Raw genomic sequence first — 20,616 nt, 5'->3', positions numbered from 1 at the left:
TTTCCCTACCTCTCATTTTTTGTTCAAGTTTGAGGCTTATTTCTGGTTCTGCTCGTTTTGGCTTACACTGTCCTCTTGTAAGTTCCTCAAACAACTGTTTCTGCTCCCAGGCTACGCAGCATACTGAGGAAGAGCTTCATTAAAGAGCCATAAATCTACTATATTACACTTCTTAAATATATCCTTAAAACTGTCTCTTGGCACAGAATTGGCAAAAAGCCAGTTGGTTAGCTTTAGTACTGAGACTACTGCTTATCATCCCACCCAGGGTTATTTCCTGTTGGTTGGTCAGCACATCTCTTTCTGGTTTGATTTCCAGGCTTTGGGGGCAAGGTTCCTCATGGTGATGCAAAGCCCTGGTCCATTAGTTGGAACATGGAACATATATATGGGAAAGTAGGGGTTTGTTTCATTGCTCAAAACTGCAGGACTGCCCTTTCAGCCCATTTTATTTCTCCACTAGATGTTGGCTCTGTGAAGGAGTAAAGCTAAGAGGTAGGCATTTGCAAGCAATAATGCCAAAAACATTAGGTATTTATGGTATGATTCTTCATCCACAGAAGTTAATGAGATTTTAAAATCCACTCCAGAGAGGATTGTAGCAGACCCACAGAGACTGAAAAATCTATTAAGTTTAGGTTAGTTTAGCAACTTAATCACCCCATTTAAAACACTTGGATTCTCCAAAATCTGAGGCTGAAACCCTGACAAGACATGACTCAAATCACCCACTAATGATTATAAACATCCTTAGTTCCAGGATGTTTGCTCTTCTCTATTGGAAAGTCTCTTGTTCCTTTAAGTCTCATTAGAAAGATTCCCCAGTTTCCATTCTGCTGCACAACTGGCCTGCAGCATGCTTGTGCTGTGTTTAATATGCTTGCTGGTCATGAATACTTACTCCACGGGTGTATTTAAATCTTTAGACCTTTCTCCTTCAGGGAATGTGTTTGACCATGTATCTTAGTTTCCACTGCAGGATCTATTTCGTGCAGGCTTCCTGCACTCAGACTCTGCCTGGTTTAGCAGATGATTTCAAACTGAGGCTGAATCTATTTGAGATTTCTGCCCACACTACAATCTCTCAGGCATTTCTGTGTCTGGTTTCAAGTGACTCAACAACAGAGCTCCTGGTACTTAAATGGTGGAGGGGTAAGAAGAGGCAGGGCAGTAGGAAGTGAGGTAAATTATCATCCTTTCTCAGCATTACCATCCAAATATGTGACAGGATAAAGACCATCAGTTTTTTTAATTTACAAAACTGACTATACAGATCATCCCTGCATGTGGAATTATCTGGGCAGTCTTTTCCTTTTAAAGGTACACTGGGAAGATGCTTTTCTGCATCCAGTTTCTGGAATTCAATGTGTTTGAGTAGCAAGGTGAGTGGAAAGATGGAGGATGAGGCAGGTTGTTCTCCGTTCAGCTTTTGCTGAGGACTGCTTATTGTAAAAATCTCTGTGAAACTGTGATTGCTAGGACCTGGTGCACTGCCTCCAAGACTTAAAATCTTTGGACTTCTCTAATAATTGGGTTGTTTTTCTGTTGCATACTCACTGCCTCCTTTTTAGGGCCTAGGAGCTGGGTGGCAATCTCTTCATGCCTGGCAAACTCCAAGACTCTAAGCAATTATTTCCACCTAGAAATGGAAGTGCTTTCATGCCAGAACCCAGCTGTGGTTAGTAATAGTGTTTATAATGTGCCTTGTAAAATGTAAGGCACCAGCTTCAAATTGTGAAGGCTTTTTCTCCTACTGTTCCCACTAGAATGCTGTTCAAATCCCTGCAGTCTCTGATGGCTAGAAACATCCTAATTTCCAGCCTACGCATATTCATGGCTGGTCTGCACAGACTTACTCCTAACATTATGTTTTAGCATAAATAGGTTTTGCCTTTTGTTGGTATTTTCCCTGTGGTCTTTATGTAGAATAATCAAATTATCCTTTTGGCTTTCTTTCTGCCAGGCTAAACAAGCCAAGACACTTAGTCTCCACTTACAGACAGCTTCTCCTGCCCTAATCTACCCTTCCATAACCTACCCTTACTTGAACTTAAATTACCCACAATTTACAAGTAGTTCAGATGAGATCTTGCTCAGCCCAGTACAGTAGCAATAGCTCATCTCTACTAGAATTACCTGATATTTTCTGGAGTTGCATTTAGATTTTCATGGCCATGTCACATTTGTGACTTTCAGTTCTCATGGGATGGACTAACAAACCCGGACCCTTCAACTCTGTCATTGCCAGCAGCTGCCAGCTCACAGCAGAAATTCATGGTATTAGCCCAGTCCCTGGCCTTGCATTTCATGCTGTTGAATTTCCTCTTGTTTTTCACACTCCAGTTTTTGAGGTAATCTAGTTCTTCCTCTGTGATAGCTTGTTCTTTCTGTTAAGGGGGCCTCTGCAAACTTCAGTGGGGCCTTTTGAACACTCTCTTCATTCTGTACTGAGGTCATTAATAATAATTGGATGGAAGTAAGCTCCAAACTGATCCTTCAGGAATTGCAACAACAGACCGGTAGTTGTCTGAGGATATCCTTGCTTTAACCAGCACTTTCCCCATCTCAGGACTGCTGTAGAACTCCACAGTTTAATTTCCCATGTGGTAGCTTGCTAGTGCTTCATGAAGCAGAGGCTGTGGCTGCCCCAATTCCTTCAGCAGTTTTCTTATCAGAGAAAGCTGTTGTGTTAGTTGCATGTGGTCCAATTTTGATTATTTTTTAAATTTTTTCTTCCATTTATTAATATTACTGCAGTATAGTAGCAAGAGTAATGGACCCCTTAGTAGGATTTCTGAGTGCCAGGTATTGCACAAGCACTGAACAGGATTGATTCCTGCCCCAGGGAGCATATTACAACTTTATTCTAACTCTGTTTTTTCATAAGGACTTGCAGTGTGTTGGGCTCATAATGGGCCTGTCCTGCCCAGAGGTATCATAGCTCTGCTTCATGTCTTTGATTTCTCTGCAATGATCCAGAGTTGCAACTCTGGCTCCTACCTCTCATGCAGAGATCATACCTTTATGCACAATTTGCAAATCTGGAAAATACACATTTAATGTTGATGTAAAAACTCATCTGTGTCCCTTTCTAAATACACATCTAGTGTACTCATCAGTGAATTTCAGATCTTAAAAGTTATGGGAATTTTAATTAGTGATAACCTTTGCTGTGCTCCTGCTTGTTCCACTTTGCTCTGGTCCTGGAGATCCAGCTCAACCCACTCAGCTCAGACTTCACATCTCCCTGTGGGGTCAGTCTTTCTCCACCCTCTCTAGTGTAAACTAAGTACTATTGCACTTAAAAAACTTGGAGGTGAAGAGGGAAAAGGGAGAAGTTAGGAGACGTGTCCCAAAAATCTAGGAAGAAATCACTGGTATTGACCACTGCCAGTATATCTGTGACTTGGACACTGAAATACTGGCCGGTGTGTGTCTGTGTACGTCTGTCCCTGGGAAAATCCTCTATGAGACCAAGACCATGTGTGCTAAAATTCTGGTCCTCTCCTGATTTTATTCACTGATTATTCAGCCTCAGTTGTTTGCTTTTTTTTTGTTACGGTAGAAATTTCAGATCCCATACCCATCACTGTTTAGCTCTTCATTGCCAACAAGAAGATTTTGGGCTGGTGACTGCAACCTTAAGCTTAGGGAGAGTTGTCCCCTCTGAAGACCTTAGTAGAGACTTCAAAGTAACCCATCCCATGTACATTGTTCTTTTCTAAATAACTATAGTTTGGCCAAGAATGGTGTTTGAGCTCACATAGTATGTGTCAGATCTAATTTTGCTGTGGATAATGTAATCCTACATAAAAGATTACCCTGGAGTTTGTGATAAAACTGTCTTTATATGAGCATAGATGGGCAGCTCTGATCATGGGAGCAGAACTTCCCAAGGTGACCCTTGTGTCCCTCAGCCTTTACAAGGTTCACATCAACACTTGCAATTTCAGACTACTGAGAATCAATGGATTCTGCTTTTCAGTTGGTCTCTGCTTTGAACTTTCCTTAACAGAAGGGATTTTTAAAAAATGAAATACACATACACACACACACAAGTTTGTCTTAAGGCAGCTCAAGTGCTCATCCATAGGCAGGGGACTGATTAATGCCATGTTAGTTCTCAGTGCCGTGCGTATCTGCTTTCGTGACTTTCCTGATGCCAGCATGTGGCATCAGACTTGTGATAATGACTGGAAGGAAGATGCATTTATTCTTGCATAGTGGGGGGCTTTTCAATCTTGCAGACAAAGGCATAACAAGATCCAGCAACTGAAAGTTGGACAAATTCAACCTTGAAATAAGACATGGTTTCCTAGCTGCAAATAAAATTGAAGTTTGAAACAGCTTTTGAGAGGAAATGGTGGAATTGTCATTGCCTGGAGTATAGACAAGATTTGCTATCTCTCTGAAAAGGGTTTCTTTAATCCAGCATTTTGGGAGAGTTCTGTGATTTGTTGTGTGCAGGAGGTCAGTGGAAAGGAGTAATAGCAGTGCTGTCTGGTCTTGGTGGGTGAATTACTGGATGTGATTAAATGACCTTTTTGGTTTGGGTCAGCGAACTTCTGTAATAAAAGGATTGGCTGTAACATGGAGAGGGCTGAGAGATGAAGCAATATCTGAGAGAAAATAAAAATCCATGTCTGACTTACTGCCTTTTTGGCTGTTAATAATTTAAGTGTTGCTGTTTACCAACTGTTGAGTTAAAATCTGCATAAATGTTAATATCTAAGTATTTCAGAGACAGAAGACTTTGATTGTAAGTGGCACTCTGGTTTTTAAGGGTCTTTCATTGAACAATATTTGTCATTTTTGCCACATATTCTTCATTACAACCTGTTTTGTATTGATCTTTCTCTGGAAGGTGGTGGGAATCCAAAGTGCCTTCGACCACTGCAAAGTGCAGCATAGCAGAGTGCTGCAAGTATTGCTATTTTTAGGTACTAGGGAAAATATGAAGCTGTAATTATCATTATATTTTCATTTTCTTAGCCTTCAACTACAAAGTGTATAGGCTGTATTCAAGTTTCCCGCTTTGAAAATCTTGAACAGAGCCCCAGAGAGAAAGCAATCTGAATTGTTCCATGACATTTTGATTTATAAGATTCACCAAGTCTGAATATGTGCAAAATCTAGGGGATTTGATTTTGAATCAAACCTGTATTTTTCCTACACAAACATCTATGCAACTGTTTAATTCTCAAAATGTTCCTGCAGTTTTGATAGTGGTAGGTAAGATTTTCAGAAGTTATTCAGAAGTTTCAGTAGCTAAACTCTGCTGCTGTTGACACCAACAGAAAAGCCCTCTCAGTGCTTTGATGGCAGAAGGTTTAGGCCAGAGGTGTTTCCCCTCGGTTCTGCACTGGTGAGGCCACACCTCGAATCCTGGGCATTGAGGGGCTGGAGCCCCAGGGAGGGGCAACGAAGCTTGGAAAGGGTCTGGAGCACAAGTCTTAGGAGAAGTGGCTGAGGGAACTTGGGGTGTTCAGCCTGGAGAAAAGGAGGCTGAGGGGAGACCTTCTCTCCCTCTACAACTCCCTGAAAGGAGATTGGAGTGAGATGGAGGTCAATCTCTTCTCCCAGGTAAAAGGGGATAGGAAAAGAGGAAATGGCCTCAGGTTGTGCCAGGGGAGGTTTAGATTGGATATTAGAGTAAGCTTCTTCACTAAAAGGGTTATTAAATGCTAGAACAGGCTTCCTAGGGAGGTGGTTGAATCACCACCCCTGGAGGTGTTTAAAAGATGTTCAGATGTGGTTCTTGGAAACTGCTTGGGCTGCTGGCCCATGTGGTGTGGAGATACCTGTTTATCTAGGACTGGATCCTGGCTGCAGTCCTGGACAAGACTCCAGTGTCCAGTGAATTGTCCTCTAGAACTCCTTTGGAGGAAAAAAGGGACTAGTTTTCTGTGTTCCTGAGCATGTTTTTCTGAAGTGTTCCTTTGGAAACATGGCTGGAAGAGGTGCTTCCCAGCTGGCCAACTTCTGAAAGCCTCAGCAGATGCAATACTGCTCTCACTGCCAACACCCTCAGTGCTGAGGATTCTGGGAGGTTGCCATTGAATTCAAAGTTGGAGCCAAGACTAAATTTTATTTCTTTCAGGAAAGAATTATATACAAGTCAGTGGAGGGGTTTCTCTGCAGTACTGTAAGGAAGAAATTCAAAAGAGTCAGTAGAGTCATTGGGTTTTCAAGGACAAACCCTTTTCTTTCAAAAAAAAACTCAGCAGCCTGAATGCCACAGCACAAAAGCACTGAAAGGAAACTGGCTTTGATTTTTCATTGCCCATTGACATAGCAAGCATAATAAATAATGCCAAATTAGATTATTTTTTAATTAACAAAAATTATTAATAAACAGTTCATGTCTTTTTAAACAAGGTTTCTCTGTAATTATTCTGTTTTGTGAGAACTTGCCTTGGTTACAGAGAATCTTGCACTGCTGTGATAATGGTATGAAAGTCAGTAGCTTTAAGAGCTGGAAGGCTAAGAAGGTAAAAGCAGCTCTCTGTCATTGTATCAGTGGGTTTGTGTTTACAGTTCATTAGTCTATGTTTAAAAATACCATGCTGCCAATTTAAATCACAGCTGGATTCATAAAAATTTTGAGATTATCACTTGCTGAGCAAAATCCTTCCTTTGCTTTAGCTTGCAGATTCGCTCGTGCCCTTGGAGATTAAGCCTGGTATTTCCTTAGCAACAGTTTCTGCCGTGTTGCATACTAAAGACAACAAGCACGTGCTGCAGGTACAGTATGATGGGAAAGGGAGAAAAATATCCTTCCACCAGGTTTCTTGCCATCTGGGACCCCAGCTGTTCTTATGAGGCAACCTCTCCAACAAGTCTTTGCCCACTGGAGCAGAGTCCTTGTCAGTTGCTTTGTCCTGGCATGTGCGAGTGAGGAATTACACTTGGAGAAGAGAGTGGGATGCAAATAAATCTCTCTTCTCTCTTTTTGTTGGCCATGTGCCTGGCTAAGATAAAAGGGGAGGTGAGATTACTCCTGAAGTGAGACTACAAATCATACTGCTGTCTTCCATAACCCATACAGCATCAGCATGAGTCAGGCTCTCATGGACTGAAAACTGGGGTTCAGAGGGCAGAGATGAGCTAAAACATTAGAGATATGAAGGGACTGTCTTCTTTAAGTTGCCCTGTTCCCCAAGACACAGAAACATCCTTGCACAAAGTAGCAGTGTGCACTCTTTTCCTACCACCTCCTTTTGGCTGACACTGCAGTTAGTGCTCTGCAGCAGGAGGTGATGCCTGATGGACGTGCTTGGCTTTGGGTGCTCCAGTCACCTTTCTCCTTTGATGCATGAGCATGCAGTGAACTCAGTGAAGCCACACCCTGCACAATACTGCCTCTCCTGGTGGGCAGCCATAGCTGGTCTGGGCCCACTACACTTGGGAATAATGTCTTTAATGGAGGGGCATAAAGATTGGTTAATGATTTAAATCAGTGCACAGCAGACAGACTGTCTTTCTTTTTCCCTAGAAACACTAGGCAACACTGAACAAATAGCAATATTTAAATGCAGTTGGTCTAAGACTGCTTTCTCATTTGTGTTGTTCATTTACTCCCTTCTCTGCTCTGATTCCTGGTGCCAAACAGACTTAGATCTAGGCTTAGAATGCCAGAGCCCTCACCTGTGGATGGGGGTAAAGCCAGCACAGTGGTGTCTGTCAGTGTGGCTGAGCCCGAGACCCACCACGGCAGTAATTCAAGAACAAATAACATGGTACATGCAGGTAGGCCCACCAACTTCAGGGAAAACGGTGGGGTTTTGTGTAGTGACTCAAATGCATCCCTTCTTGTGGAAGTGGAGCCTGAGGAGACAATATTTCTCTCACAAGTATGAAAAACACCCTTCCCTGGCTGTTGAAAAGAACGTCCCAGCAGCAGGTTCAGACATGATGCTACATGACAGGAAAGGCACAGAGTTTGGAGGAGCCCAGTCTGTCACCTGGAGTGCACGGGGTGCTGCAAGACCCTGGAGTTGCTTCAGGCAATTTCTCTGTGTGTTGTGCAGCTGCATCCCTGGCAAATGATCTTGCCATAATTTTGAAGCAATTTCCCCCAGTGCCTTTTTCCCAGGGACTGAGTTGCTAGTTCACCAGGAAGGATGAGTGCTGAAACTTTCCCACCCTTACACAACACAGGACACATGGACTTATTTTTCACAATAATTTCCTCACTGTTCTTTTTGTAGGAATCAGGTTTTCATCTCCATTAATAAAATGGTCTTTTGGAAGTGCTCAGTTAGCCCCACACCTTGCCCATATAGTGCTAGGCTAGGTACCCCTGCATGTGCTTGCCCTGCCTCCCCCTCCTTGCTAACAGAGAAGGGTTTCAGGGGTGAGTTAGAGCACAGAACTTTCTGAAGCAGCACCAATTATACTCAGGTCACACTCCAGTGATTTTTTTCAGGCACTGCAGCTTCTCTCATGCTTCCCTGTCTGTATTCAAGTTCTTCTTAAAGACTCACTTTTCTGAGGCCAGTGAGAAGTAAATTACCCATTTTTTTCTCATTGCCTGAGTAGTTAGTTGCTCTGAATTTGCCCATTTCCCAACCTGATGCATCTTTTAGAGTGAAATTTTCAAGGCACTGACTTCTTTAAGACATGATTCCTAGAAAATATTGGAGAGTACCCAAACACTAAACTAGAAGTCTTCAGTCTTGAATTGAGTCAGATAGGTCTTCTAAGATGAAAGAAATTTAAACAGAAATTAATTTGACTGAAATTTGAAGATTATGGAGTTGAACTAAAACTGCTAGTTTATTTCTATAAATTGTGACTTGTATTTGCAGTGGAGCCCAAGGCTGGGTTTCTCCTTTCCTCTTCACTACTGCAATGTTCCCCTGTAGTACCAGAAAATAAAATCAGTATTCCTTTTCTATCTCCTGTGCTTGTTATTCCAACTAAATTATAAGAAGCTGGTGTGATTCCCTGCATCCCTGTGTATTTTCTCACCCATTAGCTCCCTCCAAAACCTCCACAACCTCCTGCCAGCAAGAAGAGAAAGCGAGTGAGTGATGATGTGCCAGAGTGTAAATCTTTGAAGCCACTGCTGAGCGGCTCCATTCCCGTGGACCAGTTTGTGCAGACGCTTGAGAAGGTAATAAGTCTTTGGTGGCAAGTGAGATTCAAGTGGATTTCTGTTAATCTCAAAAATATGCTGCTTTGCTAGGAATGGAAGGAAAATAATTTTAGCATGGCTTGAAACAGAGAGGGGATAATGAGCTCACAAAGTACTTCTGGGAATGTGTGTCCCTGCACTTACTGTGGAGGGAATAGTTCCTTGTGGAGTCATGTCCTGATACAGGGGAACCATGTCAGTTGTTTCTTCCTGGGTTTCACTGCAAGTGGGTGAGTTTCCCCCATGTAACTTTTGGATTTGTCAGCTGGTTCCCAGCAAATTTGAACAGTGGGGTAGAGGTCTCAAAAGTACTTCAGTTTCTACAAGTTTTGTGAAAATGGGCTGACTGGGTGAAGAATAGATCCTGAAAATGTCTCCACTGATGGAGAAGCTTTCTGGGGAGCTGCAGGACAGGGGGCTTGGTGGCTGAATTTATGGGCAGTTGGATACTGCTCTGTGGAGCCCTGTTCTCCCTTGCATGCCTCTTTGGAGAAAATGGATAGGAAAAAGGGCAGGGTAGTCTGTGAGGAAGCTTGCCCTAGGGTTCAGTGGCTCTCCACTATCATCTTCTTTGAGGCAGTAATGTCAGCAGATGGTAATTTCTGTAGTTAAAGGAGCAATTTGTCCTCTTTGCCTCAAGATTTTGCAATTGCAGTGACATGGTGTAGTGGAAAATACTGGCTTTAGCCTCCCTGTTCTATATTCATCTGTATCCTGAGGATCATAATTAACTTACCCTATGCATGTCCTCTTCAAATCGCAGAGATATCTGCAATGGCACTCTGTATTTTGTGGTCATTCTCCCCTTTCCTCTCTCCTGTGCCCCAGTCTTTCATCTCTTCCTGTTTTCCCGAGTTGTAGTAACATCTCCCTCCTTTACTCCCTCCCCAACGGTACATCTAGCACGGTTTCAGTGATGTGAAGGTGGAGGACACAGCCAAGGGACACATCGTGCTCCTCCAGGAGGCAGAAACCCTCATTCAGATTGAGGAGGATTCCACACACATCATCTGTGACAACGATGAACCTTTGAGGGTGAAGCTGCGTGACCTGGTTCTCAAATTCCTGCAGAATTTTTAGCTCATGGACATCATGCTGCTCTGCAAGGAGACACTCCAGAGAACCAGAGCTAAGAGCTTTCCAGAGGATGGTCCTAGGGAGAAAGAGAATTTTGTGATACCAAGAGACCAGATGCTGCCTTTCCCTTAATGGAGAAGGAAGGAAGTATTTTTTAGTATCTATACAGTTTTTATATATTATTTTTAACCAAGTTTGGAATACTTTGGAGAGGATTCCTGGTCTGTAAAATTAGGAGTTGGAATCTTATAGGAGATAGAGATTGCAGAGTAAATAGTGTGTTTACCAGATCAGGGTGGCATTGTGTGCAGACACAGACATTTCTCTGTGTGACCCTTGCAGCAATGTGTGCCCCAGCCCTTTACCTTTGAAAACTTTGTAAAAATATTGAAACAGTGGCCTCAGATATTAAGAGATTATTTTTTTCTCCCCACTGCTTCTTCCCCATCATTAGATCCAATTTCCTGTCTGTCCTCCATTCACATTGTGGGTGTGTTTCACTGGCATGAAGAGGAATGGGAAAGCTGGTAAGGCAACGATTAGAAAAATAAAAATGAAAAAGGGGGGACTATGGGGGAGCATGTGGAACAGATGTGAAGTGGCAAGAGCTTGGCCATTCCCTCCAAAAGCAGAGGGATTTTGGAAAAAAATATTTATTTTAGGAATGCAAGGTGTTTCTTGATGCTGCACCCTCACCTGTTAGGACCAGGTCACCCACCTAGCGCTTTGCTGGGACTTGCAAAAGGCTGGTTTCTCCTGGGTCCTTCCATCATCAGTGGAGGAGTTGTCTCAGGAAGATACTGTCAAAAGTAATTAAACTCCTAGTGCTTATGAAGAACCTTTAAGTGCCTCTTGTTTCTACCTTCCAAAAACCTGTCCTTTTAGCCCCCACAATCCCAAATCCTGATTGAAATACTGAGTCATTTGCACAAAGCCATCTGTACTGCAGACCTGAGGAGGTTTCTCACTCCCAAAATCATTTATTTGGGGCCTAAACTTAGTTAATAGTATTGCTTTTAAAAGGAGCCGATTTCTCAGATATACTGCTGTTTGGTTTTTATTGGATTGTTTTGTATTTATTTGGTGTTAAAAATAAAAAGCATAGTAAGACTGCCAAGGAGGAAGCACATTCTGTGGTTTATAAAAGCATCTGCATGCCTGCTCCACATCCCCCTGTGCGGGTAAGTACACACTTGTAAAATATAACTACTCCTTCAGTTTATAGCTTTGGGGAGATTATGGCAGTGGAAGAACAGCTCTGTAATAAAAACTATTTGCTATTGCAGTCTCCATATCATATTTTGTACACATTAAAGATTCTTATTCAATTGGATGTACAGACTCCAGCATCCGTACTTTTCCTTTCCATGTATGTCATGGGTGTGAGAGAAATAGTGTCATTAGTGTGATAAAAACTTGTTGCAAAACTCGTCAGAGTTTACAACATCTGCAGCAGTTTGGCTTCTTTATCATCACTTGGAAATGGAATAATAGAATTGTTAATATTTCACCTTGTAATTAAAGCTCAAAAAAGATGATTCCTAACACACAGAGGCCTTGGGTTAAACACAGCTGGGCTGAGGAGGCTGGGGGAGAGGGAAGAGTGGACCTTGTAATAGATGAGTCCTTGAGGGCATCTTTCTCCTTGTTACCCAAACCGGTTCCAGCATCAGTCCTAGTGCTCCAGAGCCTTTGTTTTGTGAATATACTCCTTTGCATGTATAGCCATTGGGAACCAGACCCAAGGCTGTTCATTGGTGCTTTTTGCATCCATCTTGGCTGAGCATGGGTGGCCCAGCCATGGGCTGGTGGGCAGAACATGAAGGCTGTAGGTTCTGCTTGGTGAAGGCTATGCTCAAGAAACTGAATATTGGGAGATCTGAGTCCATGTGCTGCCATGGAGGACTCAGAGGGGCCTTGTGGGAAGACATTGGAAGGTGTAGAAATTCACCAGGAAGAGCTTATTGTGGGGCAAAGAGTGAGGGAAAATCAGTTTGCTGGCCCAGTGAAAACACTGCAAACCTGAAATTCCTCCTCTGTTTTTCCTAATGCCTTTTGGGAAGGGGGAAGCAAATTCAGTAATTAGCACTTCACAGCTGCTTAACAAACCACAGCTGTCCCCTCATGGCAGCCATGTGATGTTGTATTTGTGAACCATGCCAGACCTTCCCAGCTTGACTCCACCAAGCTTCTAGGTCAGCATGGGCTCTGGCCTGTGACTCCTCCCCTCACCAAACTGCCCTTTGAGCAGAGCTGTGACTTCCCTGGTGGTAAATGGGCTCTGAGAGCTCAGTTCCCATGGCCCAAGGAGTGAGAAGCATTAAAACCCATCTACAAAGAGCCAAGAAGACCCTGGCTGGAGTGGAGCTGAGTTGTACCTTCCTGTAGTCAAGAGGATGCCCTTGTGCCAGAGCCCAAGAGCTGAACTAGCTGGGTGTGGAGACACATGGGGACATTTATATGACATTTATGTGATTCTGTGGCATGGAGCCCTGCAGAAAAAAGGGCTGTGGATTTACTGATACCAAAGATTTAACCGAGCTCTATGTTTCTCTGACTGCAGGTGTGTGAGGGCAGGAAGGCAGGAGAGATTTGCTGTCTTTGCTGAAGCTACACAGTCCAGCCAGCCTTGCATTGTCAGGGGAGAAAAAACTCCTCGTGTACTCATCCAGCATGACCTCATTACAGAGAGTCCAGTTAGACAGAGAGACTTTATCAATCTCAAGGTATTAAGGAAATATGAAGAGTGAGACAGCTTGACTCAACCACAATAGCTATTTCACAGGAGTGACTAATGTGTAATTGGGCCAAATAAAATCTGATGCTTTGACTCTCCCCTTGAAAAATCTCTCAGTGTTGCCTAAGTTGACAGAACTGGAGAGATCCATGATTTTGGACATGTACCTGGAGTAGTGCTTCACTTCCCCCTTCTGTGAAATAGAAATTGTACCATCCTTTGCAGGCTGCCTTGAGACTTACAGCTGGAAGCTGCTGCGGCAGAAGTCTTATTAAAAGTGGTTTGAAGGTAATTTGGGACCTGGGACTGGGCAGCTGCGCTTGTGAACGGGATTAGAAATGTTCTCAAGCTTAACCATTGGTTTTTAGCTTGGTTCACTACTGAAAGGCAACTGGTGTGATTGGGCTGTCACAGCAAAATGCTTATTTGAGGTGCAGAGCTCTGGCAGTGCTGGGTTAACAGTTGGAGCTGATGATTTTAAATGTCTTTTTCCAGCCAAAACAATGAATCCTACCAGTAACAGCCATGCTGCTATTTTATTAGGTCATCTGGTAGTTAATGGCTTTCAAAGGCCTTCCCACCCTCCTGGGGAAAAAAAAAAACCAAAAACACACAACAAAACAAAACCTAAATCCATTTAAAAGTTTTTATTTATTTCTTCATGTCATTTTCGGCAGGAAAACTTTTTAGTGCTTCAGCCCCAGCATCTGAAAAACCGGTTCTTCTTATAAACAGAAATGTTTTGCCTGTTGGAAAAAGAAACATACTGGTAAGGATATTCTTCAATGAAAAAATGTAATTAAAATAGCAAAAAATAAGTGCTTGTTATTTTGCAGAAAACTTTTTAGTGCTTCAGCCCCAGCATCTGAAAAACCGGTTCTTCTTATAAACAGAAATGTTTTGCCTGTTGGAAAAAGAAACATACTGGTAAGGATATTCTTCAATGAAAAAAATGTAATTAAAATAGCAAAAAATAAGTGCTTGTTCATTCTGCAGAGGCAGAAAAATAAACAGCATTTCTTGGAGCTAGGTCAGTCCTGCAGAGGTAACCATGGCAGCCCAGGAGAGCTGTGAGTGGCAGGAGGGGAATGCAATGGATGGGAAATGCCTTTTCACCAGAGATGGACACTTATGTGGACAAACAGCAACAAAGGTTCTTGCTTTCACTCTTTCTTCCAGAAAGGACACAAAAATAATCCCCTTGGCCACCGTGTGCTGCTCCTTGTGCCACAGCCATCCCCAGTGCCCCTGACCATGGGTGACATTGGTGTCCCGTCTGCTGTGTTGGGCTTCACTGGCCCCTCCCTGCAGCTCCCCTAGTTAAGCCCGGCAGTGCTGGGTGCTGTTAGGCAGCTTCTCAAGCCTCTGCAGGGCTGCACCTTGGCCCCTGGCAAGGGATCCATTCTCAGCACACTTCCCAACCAGGGATGCATCACTGCACTGGGGACTAACAGGGAGAAAAGATTTAAATCAGCTTTCTGCACCTGGATGGCTTTTATGGAGTAAAATATTCCTGGATGGAGAGATTTAATGTGTTTTCTTTCTGTTAATGTCAGCTGTAGTAAAAACAACTAGACCAAGTTAATTCCAGGCTCGTGCTGTCCCCACCATGCCCAGAAGCAGTCAGTGTCACCGGGGATCCGCTGGTCCCGGTGCCACCTGATAGGTGCTCTGAGCCACACCAGGGTCATCTCCTCAGGGCTGTGGACATGGTGACCTGAGGGAAGGTGGAGCGAGATGTTTGGTATGTGTCCCACTTCTCTTTTTTTAGTCTTTTTTTATTCTTGAAGGGAAAAAACCCAATGACCCAACCTGCTGGCTTTGTGCCACAGAGCTGTTCCAGGACTTGCTGCATCCCGAGGGCAGAGCTGGGCTCCAGGGAGACAATCACAGGGACCAGTGGTGCTCAGTACAAGGTGGTTTCCTTTTTTTTGGAAAAAAAACCACAACTATATTAAATTACTTAGTGGGTTAAAATGAACAGTGACAATTATCCTTCCCTTGCAGGCACAACACTGGGTGCAGCGTATCTCTTTTATTAATTGCCTGGCTAATAACTGCTCATTTCCCTTTGCTCTTAATATTTACTGTTTGAGCCCCTAAACCCCAGCCTGCTGCCTCTGCCTGGCACAGGCACTTGCTCGGTGGCTGCAGGTGCTCTCTGCCCTTGTCACTTTCCCAGTGCCTTCCTCACAGCTCTGCAGCCATTTGGTGGCACTGTGGGCAAACACCTGCTTTGCCCAGGGATTTTAAAACAAGACCAGGACTCCTAATGACCTGAACAACATGCTTCAACATTTGGTCAGCCCCGAGGTGGTCAGGCAGTTGGACTAGATTATCCTTGTAGGTCCCTTCCAACTGAAATTCAATGTAATTCAATTAAAGTCTAGCCTAGCCTAGCCTAGCCTACTCTGCCTTGGTGAGACCCCTGCAGTGCTGGCTCCAGTGCTGGGGTCCCCAGTACACGGACACAGAGCTGTTGGAGCAAGTCTAGAAGAGGCCATGGAGATGATCAGAGGGCTGGATCAGCTCTGCTCTGGAGACAGGCTGAGAGAGCCAGGGTTGTTCAGCCTGGAGAAGGCTCCAGGGAGACCTTAGAGCACCTTCCAGTACCTGAAGGGGCTACAGGACATATGGGGATGGACTTTTTAGAAGGGCATGGAGTGATTGGACAAGGGGGAAACAGCTTCAAGCTGAGAGGGGATATTGAGATGAGATCTGAGGAAGAAATTCTTTGCTATGAGGGTGGTGAGACACTGGCCTAGGTTGTCCAGAACAGCTCTGGCTGCCTGCATGCTTAGCAGTGTTGAAGTCCAGGCTGATGGGGCTTGGAGCAAGCTGGTCTAGTGGGAGGTGTCCCTGCCCCTGGTCGGGGGGTTGGGACTGGATGATCTCAAGGTCCCTTCCAACACAAACCAGTCTGGAATTCCATTATTCTGTCCCAGTTTCGTATTTACACTGTTGCTTCGGGGCGGAGCTCGGAACAAGACGGGTACTGGGTGACCCTCCTTGTGCAAAGGGCACCCATGGAAACGCAGCAGCCCTTTGCCTTTCAGCCTGATAACAACTCCAAAAAAACTTCTTAAAACACTGGAGATAAAATCCTATTTTTCTTCTAAAGCCTTTCACAGTCCATTGCAGGCAGCAAGCTGAGGTACAAATCCTGCCCACCGCTCAGCACATTCTGAGTGGCTGCAGGGATCTGTAATGCCGCCCAGCACCAGCACTCGCCACATCACCAGACACCCTTTTAATTTAAGCCTAATTTAATTTAATTTAAACAAAATAAAACCCCACCAAACAAACAAAACAAACAAACAAACAAAACAGGAAAACACAGCTGGGGTGTGTTTGCTTCCCTGGCTCATGGTTTGAAACACTGTCACCTAATTAACCTGGAAACGATGTGTGTGACCTTGGCTTTTGTGACATCACTGGTGCCCAGCCCTGCAGCAGTGTTCTGCTGCATTGGAAAAAAAAAAAAAAAACCCAGACCAGTAATTTCTCTTTCCTGCCTGTCTCAGAGTGGTGGGGTCATAAGGCAGGCCCACGGGAGGGTTCAGGTGTTAGCACCAGTGGCTGCAGGGCCTTTGCCTGGGCTTTGGCAGGAGCTGGTTGATTTTATGGCATTGATGGGCAGAACAGAAGCATGGGGAGCAATTTCAGTGAAACTGCTTTTTATTAAGGAATGTGTCATCTGAAAGGGAACATGGAGGGCACTTGTTAGTGTAGAGCACTTCTCCCTGGCCTCCTTCCTGGGAGAGGGGAATGAATTATTTGGGGGATTTATCCCCTCCTCCTCCTCTTCCCCAGTGTGTGTTCCCCTCCTATAGGTAAAAAACCCCAAACCAAACAGGACTGTGATGTGGTGGCTCATCTCATAAAGGCTGTATCAGTTCCAGCTGTAAAAATTATTTCCTTTAACATAATTTTTGTGCTGTGTAAGGACCAGAAAAGCCCCTCAAGCAAATCTGCTGCTGTTGAGCCAGTGGTCGAGATGCTGCTGAGTGTGTTGGGGAGCTGGACCCTCACCATGGTATCCCACCACTGCAGCCAGGCCCAGGCCTTTGAGCAGGGTTTTCTGCGCCCTAACGCTGTGAGGGACGTCCCTGCCTTCCACCAATGTTCTGGGGAGAGATCCCAGGCATTTGGGAGACAGGTCCTGAGCAGAGCACCCACCTCCTGCCTTCTGGGATCAAAATCCTTTGGTATTTTTCCCTGAAAATTCTCCTGGAAATAAAACCAAGCACAAATACTGCCGGTAGGGAAGAGAAGAGTCTTTATCCCAAGGCAGTATGGAAAATAAAGAGCACATTTCTCAGGGGAAAGCAGCAAGGGCAGGTGACACAGAGGTGACCAAGCAATCATGGAGGAAGCTCAAGAGGAAAGCAGGAGAAAGGAAGGAAGAGGAAAGCTCCCAACATGCAGGAAATGCAGGAGTGGAAGGGGAGCCAAGGACTACAACTGGTTTTAGCATCAGACACTGCTATTGCTGAGAAATCCCCACCATTCCAGACCAGCCCACCTGCTCATTGCTCCTGCTCCCTTGGGAAACCTGAGTCTGGGGAGATGCTTGTTTTCAGGTTGCCCTGGGGCCACAGAGCAGCACTGCAGCTTTGAGCCCCATCCTGGTCCCAAACCCTCCCTTCCATTCCAAGGCCAAGCAGGCACAGAGACACTCTCAAGTTCAACTCTCCATTTATTGGATCCTTTTACAAAAAAAACTCAACATTGTGCTCATGTTGAAGGAGTGATTCTTTTCTCTCAGTTTTTTCCTTTGTTTTGTTTTTTTAAACCTGGTGCTCCTGGAGCAGTCAGCACAGCCATGGGGCAGGGGGGCAGGGGGCTGTGCTGTGTGACACCAGTGGGGTTCCGGGGGGGTCCGTGTCACCACAGACAATGCTATTTACAGCCAAGGTGAGAAGGAACTCACTCTGCAACCCCTGCCCCTGGCTGAAGCAGCAGAAACAGGAAAGGGGAAAAAGCCTTTCCCTTGGGAAAGGTGCAGCTGCTGAAGAGAGCTTCCTCAGGGCTGGGGTGGTGGTGACCGTGCGCCCCAGGCTGCTCTGTGCTGGAGCTAGGAACAAATTGTACAACCTAACCTGAGCTTTGGAGTGACACTGGGACCCCTTGAAAGTCATGGGAGAGCAATGGGTAGTGAAGGAAGATGACTGGGATGGTGGCATGGGGCTGGACCACTCTCCAAAAATGCCCCTGTCTTCCCTGACAGTGCAGGGAAGCCTAACGACAGCTCAGAACCTCAGATGCCTCAGGAGCAGAAAGTCAGAGGGTGAATCATAGGTTTGTACTCCAGAGGGTTTTAGTGTCTGTTCAGGCAGCCTGGGCAAAGAGCCACCGCAGCACAGGACAGGGAGGGGCAGCACCAGTCCTGCAGGGGGTGAGAGGGAGACGTTTTCGCTGTCATTTCATTTTCTCATGGCACCCCATCCCTCCCAATACTGCTGCTGCCCAGCATGTCCCCCCTGAGCTGCTGCCACCAGCAGCTCCCAGCGCCTGTTTACCCCTTCATCCCCAAATCCTCCCCCTTCAGAGGGTCTCAGCAAGGAGGGAACCATCCCATGATGTGCACAGGGATCCCCCATCACAGAGCTCAACCATGACACTCCGAGCCTGACCCCTGGCTATAGCAGCACCGGGGATCCTCCAAAAACACCAACACTCTGGGCAAGAGGTGAGCGTGCTAAGAGCCTGGAAGGAAGAACAAGTTGGATTTCCACTGCTCATCTCTCCACCTCTACTGGCCTTGAACTGAAACACACCAACCAAAAAAGGAAACCCTCAACCTTGGGCTCAGCACCAGCTCCGACTGCAGCCAAGCAACAAGGTTCAGCAAACCCCAACACAAATGGAGACACAAACGCTTCACATCACGTCCCCATCTCCCAAGCTCCCTCTGTGACAGTCTCTCACCAGAATAATAAAATTTCCCATAAGGTTTTTGAAAATAAGTTGCTGAGAAGTGCCTATTTATATAAAGTGCAATCCACGCCTGCATCCATCTTTGCTGTCTTCTCACTCTTGCAGAGTGGGAGGCAGAGGGGTGGGAAAGGCAGAGCTGCCTCCTCCCTTGGCTGACACCAGGAACCTGTGCTGTACACGAGCGACTGCATCGCTGCTAACGAACCTCCTATTAACAAGGGGAGAACTAAAGCCAGCAGCAGAAGTGTTGGGCCCCTCACGGATGCTGAAGCTGGTGCAGCTGCCGCCAAGTGCTGTGTTTCCACTCTGAGCATGGTCAGAAAATATCTTTCCAGGGCCTTGCAGGAATCTCCATTCACATTTTTAAGGAGGCTGTGAGCCCTCAAGTGCTCTACTTGGAGCACAAAAAAGACTGGATAGGAAAAATAAAAAACATACAGAGAGAAAAAGATACCTAGATCCGTATTTCGCTGCCGTCTGTAGTGCTGGTGAAGGCATGAGCCATCGGCTCTGCCGAGGACGGGCTGCCCCTTCCCCTTCCCACAGAGCAGGTGACCCCCAGCTGTGGGGCTGACATGGAAAATGGCTGAAACATGGCTGGAGAAGCAACTCTGCACCCCAAAACGTGGTGCAGGCTGCAGGAGAGAAGAGTGGAGAGGGCTGAACTTATGAGTGAGCTCAGGAGCTGCTGAGGGACCATCCTTACTCCTCTTTTGGGACTCACCAGAGACACAACCAGGTGGTAACATCCTTCCATCGCGGAGCGCTGGGCTGCTGAGCTGCATCCTGCCACAGTCACACCAGGAACGCCAGGGACACTGAGGTGAATCACACAGGTTTCACCCTACTGTCTATCCAGCACGAGCTTCTCCAGGCTGCCCTTACACATCTGGGATACTTTAAGGGACTATCACACAAGAGAGGGCAGCCTGTGTCCTTTCCTCCTGTCAGGCCAGGATTGAAATCGAACAGGTCAGGTGATCACAGGAGGTAACAGCATTTTGCTTTGGTGGGAGAGAAACCAGCTCCGAGAACAGCCCCATGAACACAATCCCAGTGGCGTTTCCCACTTCATGTGAAGGAAAGCTCTTGGTGGGATTAACCTTTCAATGTAGCCCAAAGCCAGGGCACAAATGAGGACGGGATGGGGGGTTAAGGCAAACCTGAGGTGGGCACATTTCACTGGGGATGGAGGGTGGAGCAGGGACTCATGCCCATGGAGCAGCCCAAGCCCTGGCACCTGCAGGCTGGGCTGGTGCTTTGCTTCTGCTCTGCTTCGCTGTGCACAGATTCAGAGTTAGTTCCTCTCCTTCCTCCACTCTCAAAATAGGAAGTGATCTCAAGGTTCGGATACCCTGATGCCTGTCACACTGGCACTGACAGCTGAACAACTGCCTGCTTCTCAGCAGGGAATGGGCACTGGGAAGAGCCGGCTCTCAACAACTGCCTCCATGTTTGGACGCTTTTGGAAATAAGGTTTATTTTCTCAGCAAATGCCAATCATGGGGTGCTCCTGGAGCAGGTCTCCAGGAGGAAAAGCCTTAAAGCACTTGTGAAAAGGCCAGGCCAGACTCAGAGACTCCTTGCAGAAAACTGCAGCAGAGGCAGCCAGCTTGGACGCACAAGCCTGGGGCGCTGCCAGCCCTGGCTGTGCTGCAGATGGATCATTCCCGAGCCCCCATCTCTGGAGGTTTAGCAGCACCTGCCGTGTGCTGCATGGGGT

The 20,616-nt window shown here is 45.7% G+C and overlaps 1 protein-coding gene across 2 annotated transcripts in view; it reads left to right on the top strand.

Moving 5' to 3' along the window:
• The window catches only part of INTS9 (integrator complex subunit 9), a 95,843-nt gene extending 85,352 nt beyond the window's left edge, over positions 1-10,491 (top strand). For both annotated transcript variants that reach the window (XM_010002187.1, XM_010002188.1), the window contains 3 exons: positions 6,646-6,744; positions 8,981-9,118; positions 10,043-10,491. In XM_010002187.1, coding sequence (XP_010000489.1) covers positions 6,646-6,744; positions 8,981-9,118; positions 10,043-10,219 — 414 coding nt within the window. In that variant the 3' untranslated portion in view covers positions 10,220-10,491. The remainder of the gene's footprint in view (positions 1-6,645; positions 6,745-8,980; positions 9,119-10,042) is intronic.
• Positions 10,492-20,616: the final 10,125 nt, after the last annotated feature.

Source organism: Chaetura pelagica, unplaced genomic scaffold (genome assembly GCF_000747805.2).
Source record: "Chaetura pelagica isolate M959 unplaced genomic scaffold, ChaPel_1.0 scaffold107, whole genome shotgun sequence".
NCBI lineage: Eukaryota > Metazoa > Chordata > Aves > Apodiformes > Apodidae > Chaetura > Chaetura pelagica.
Note: the sequence above shows the minus strand (reverse complement) of the source record. Positions and strands in the feature narration are given on the sequence as shown.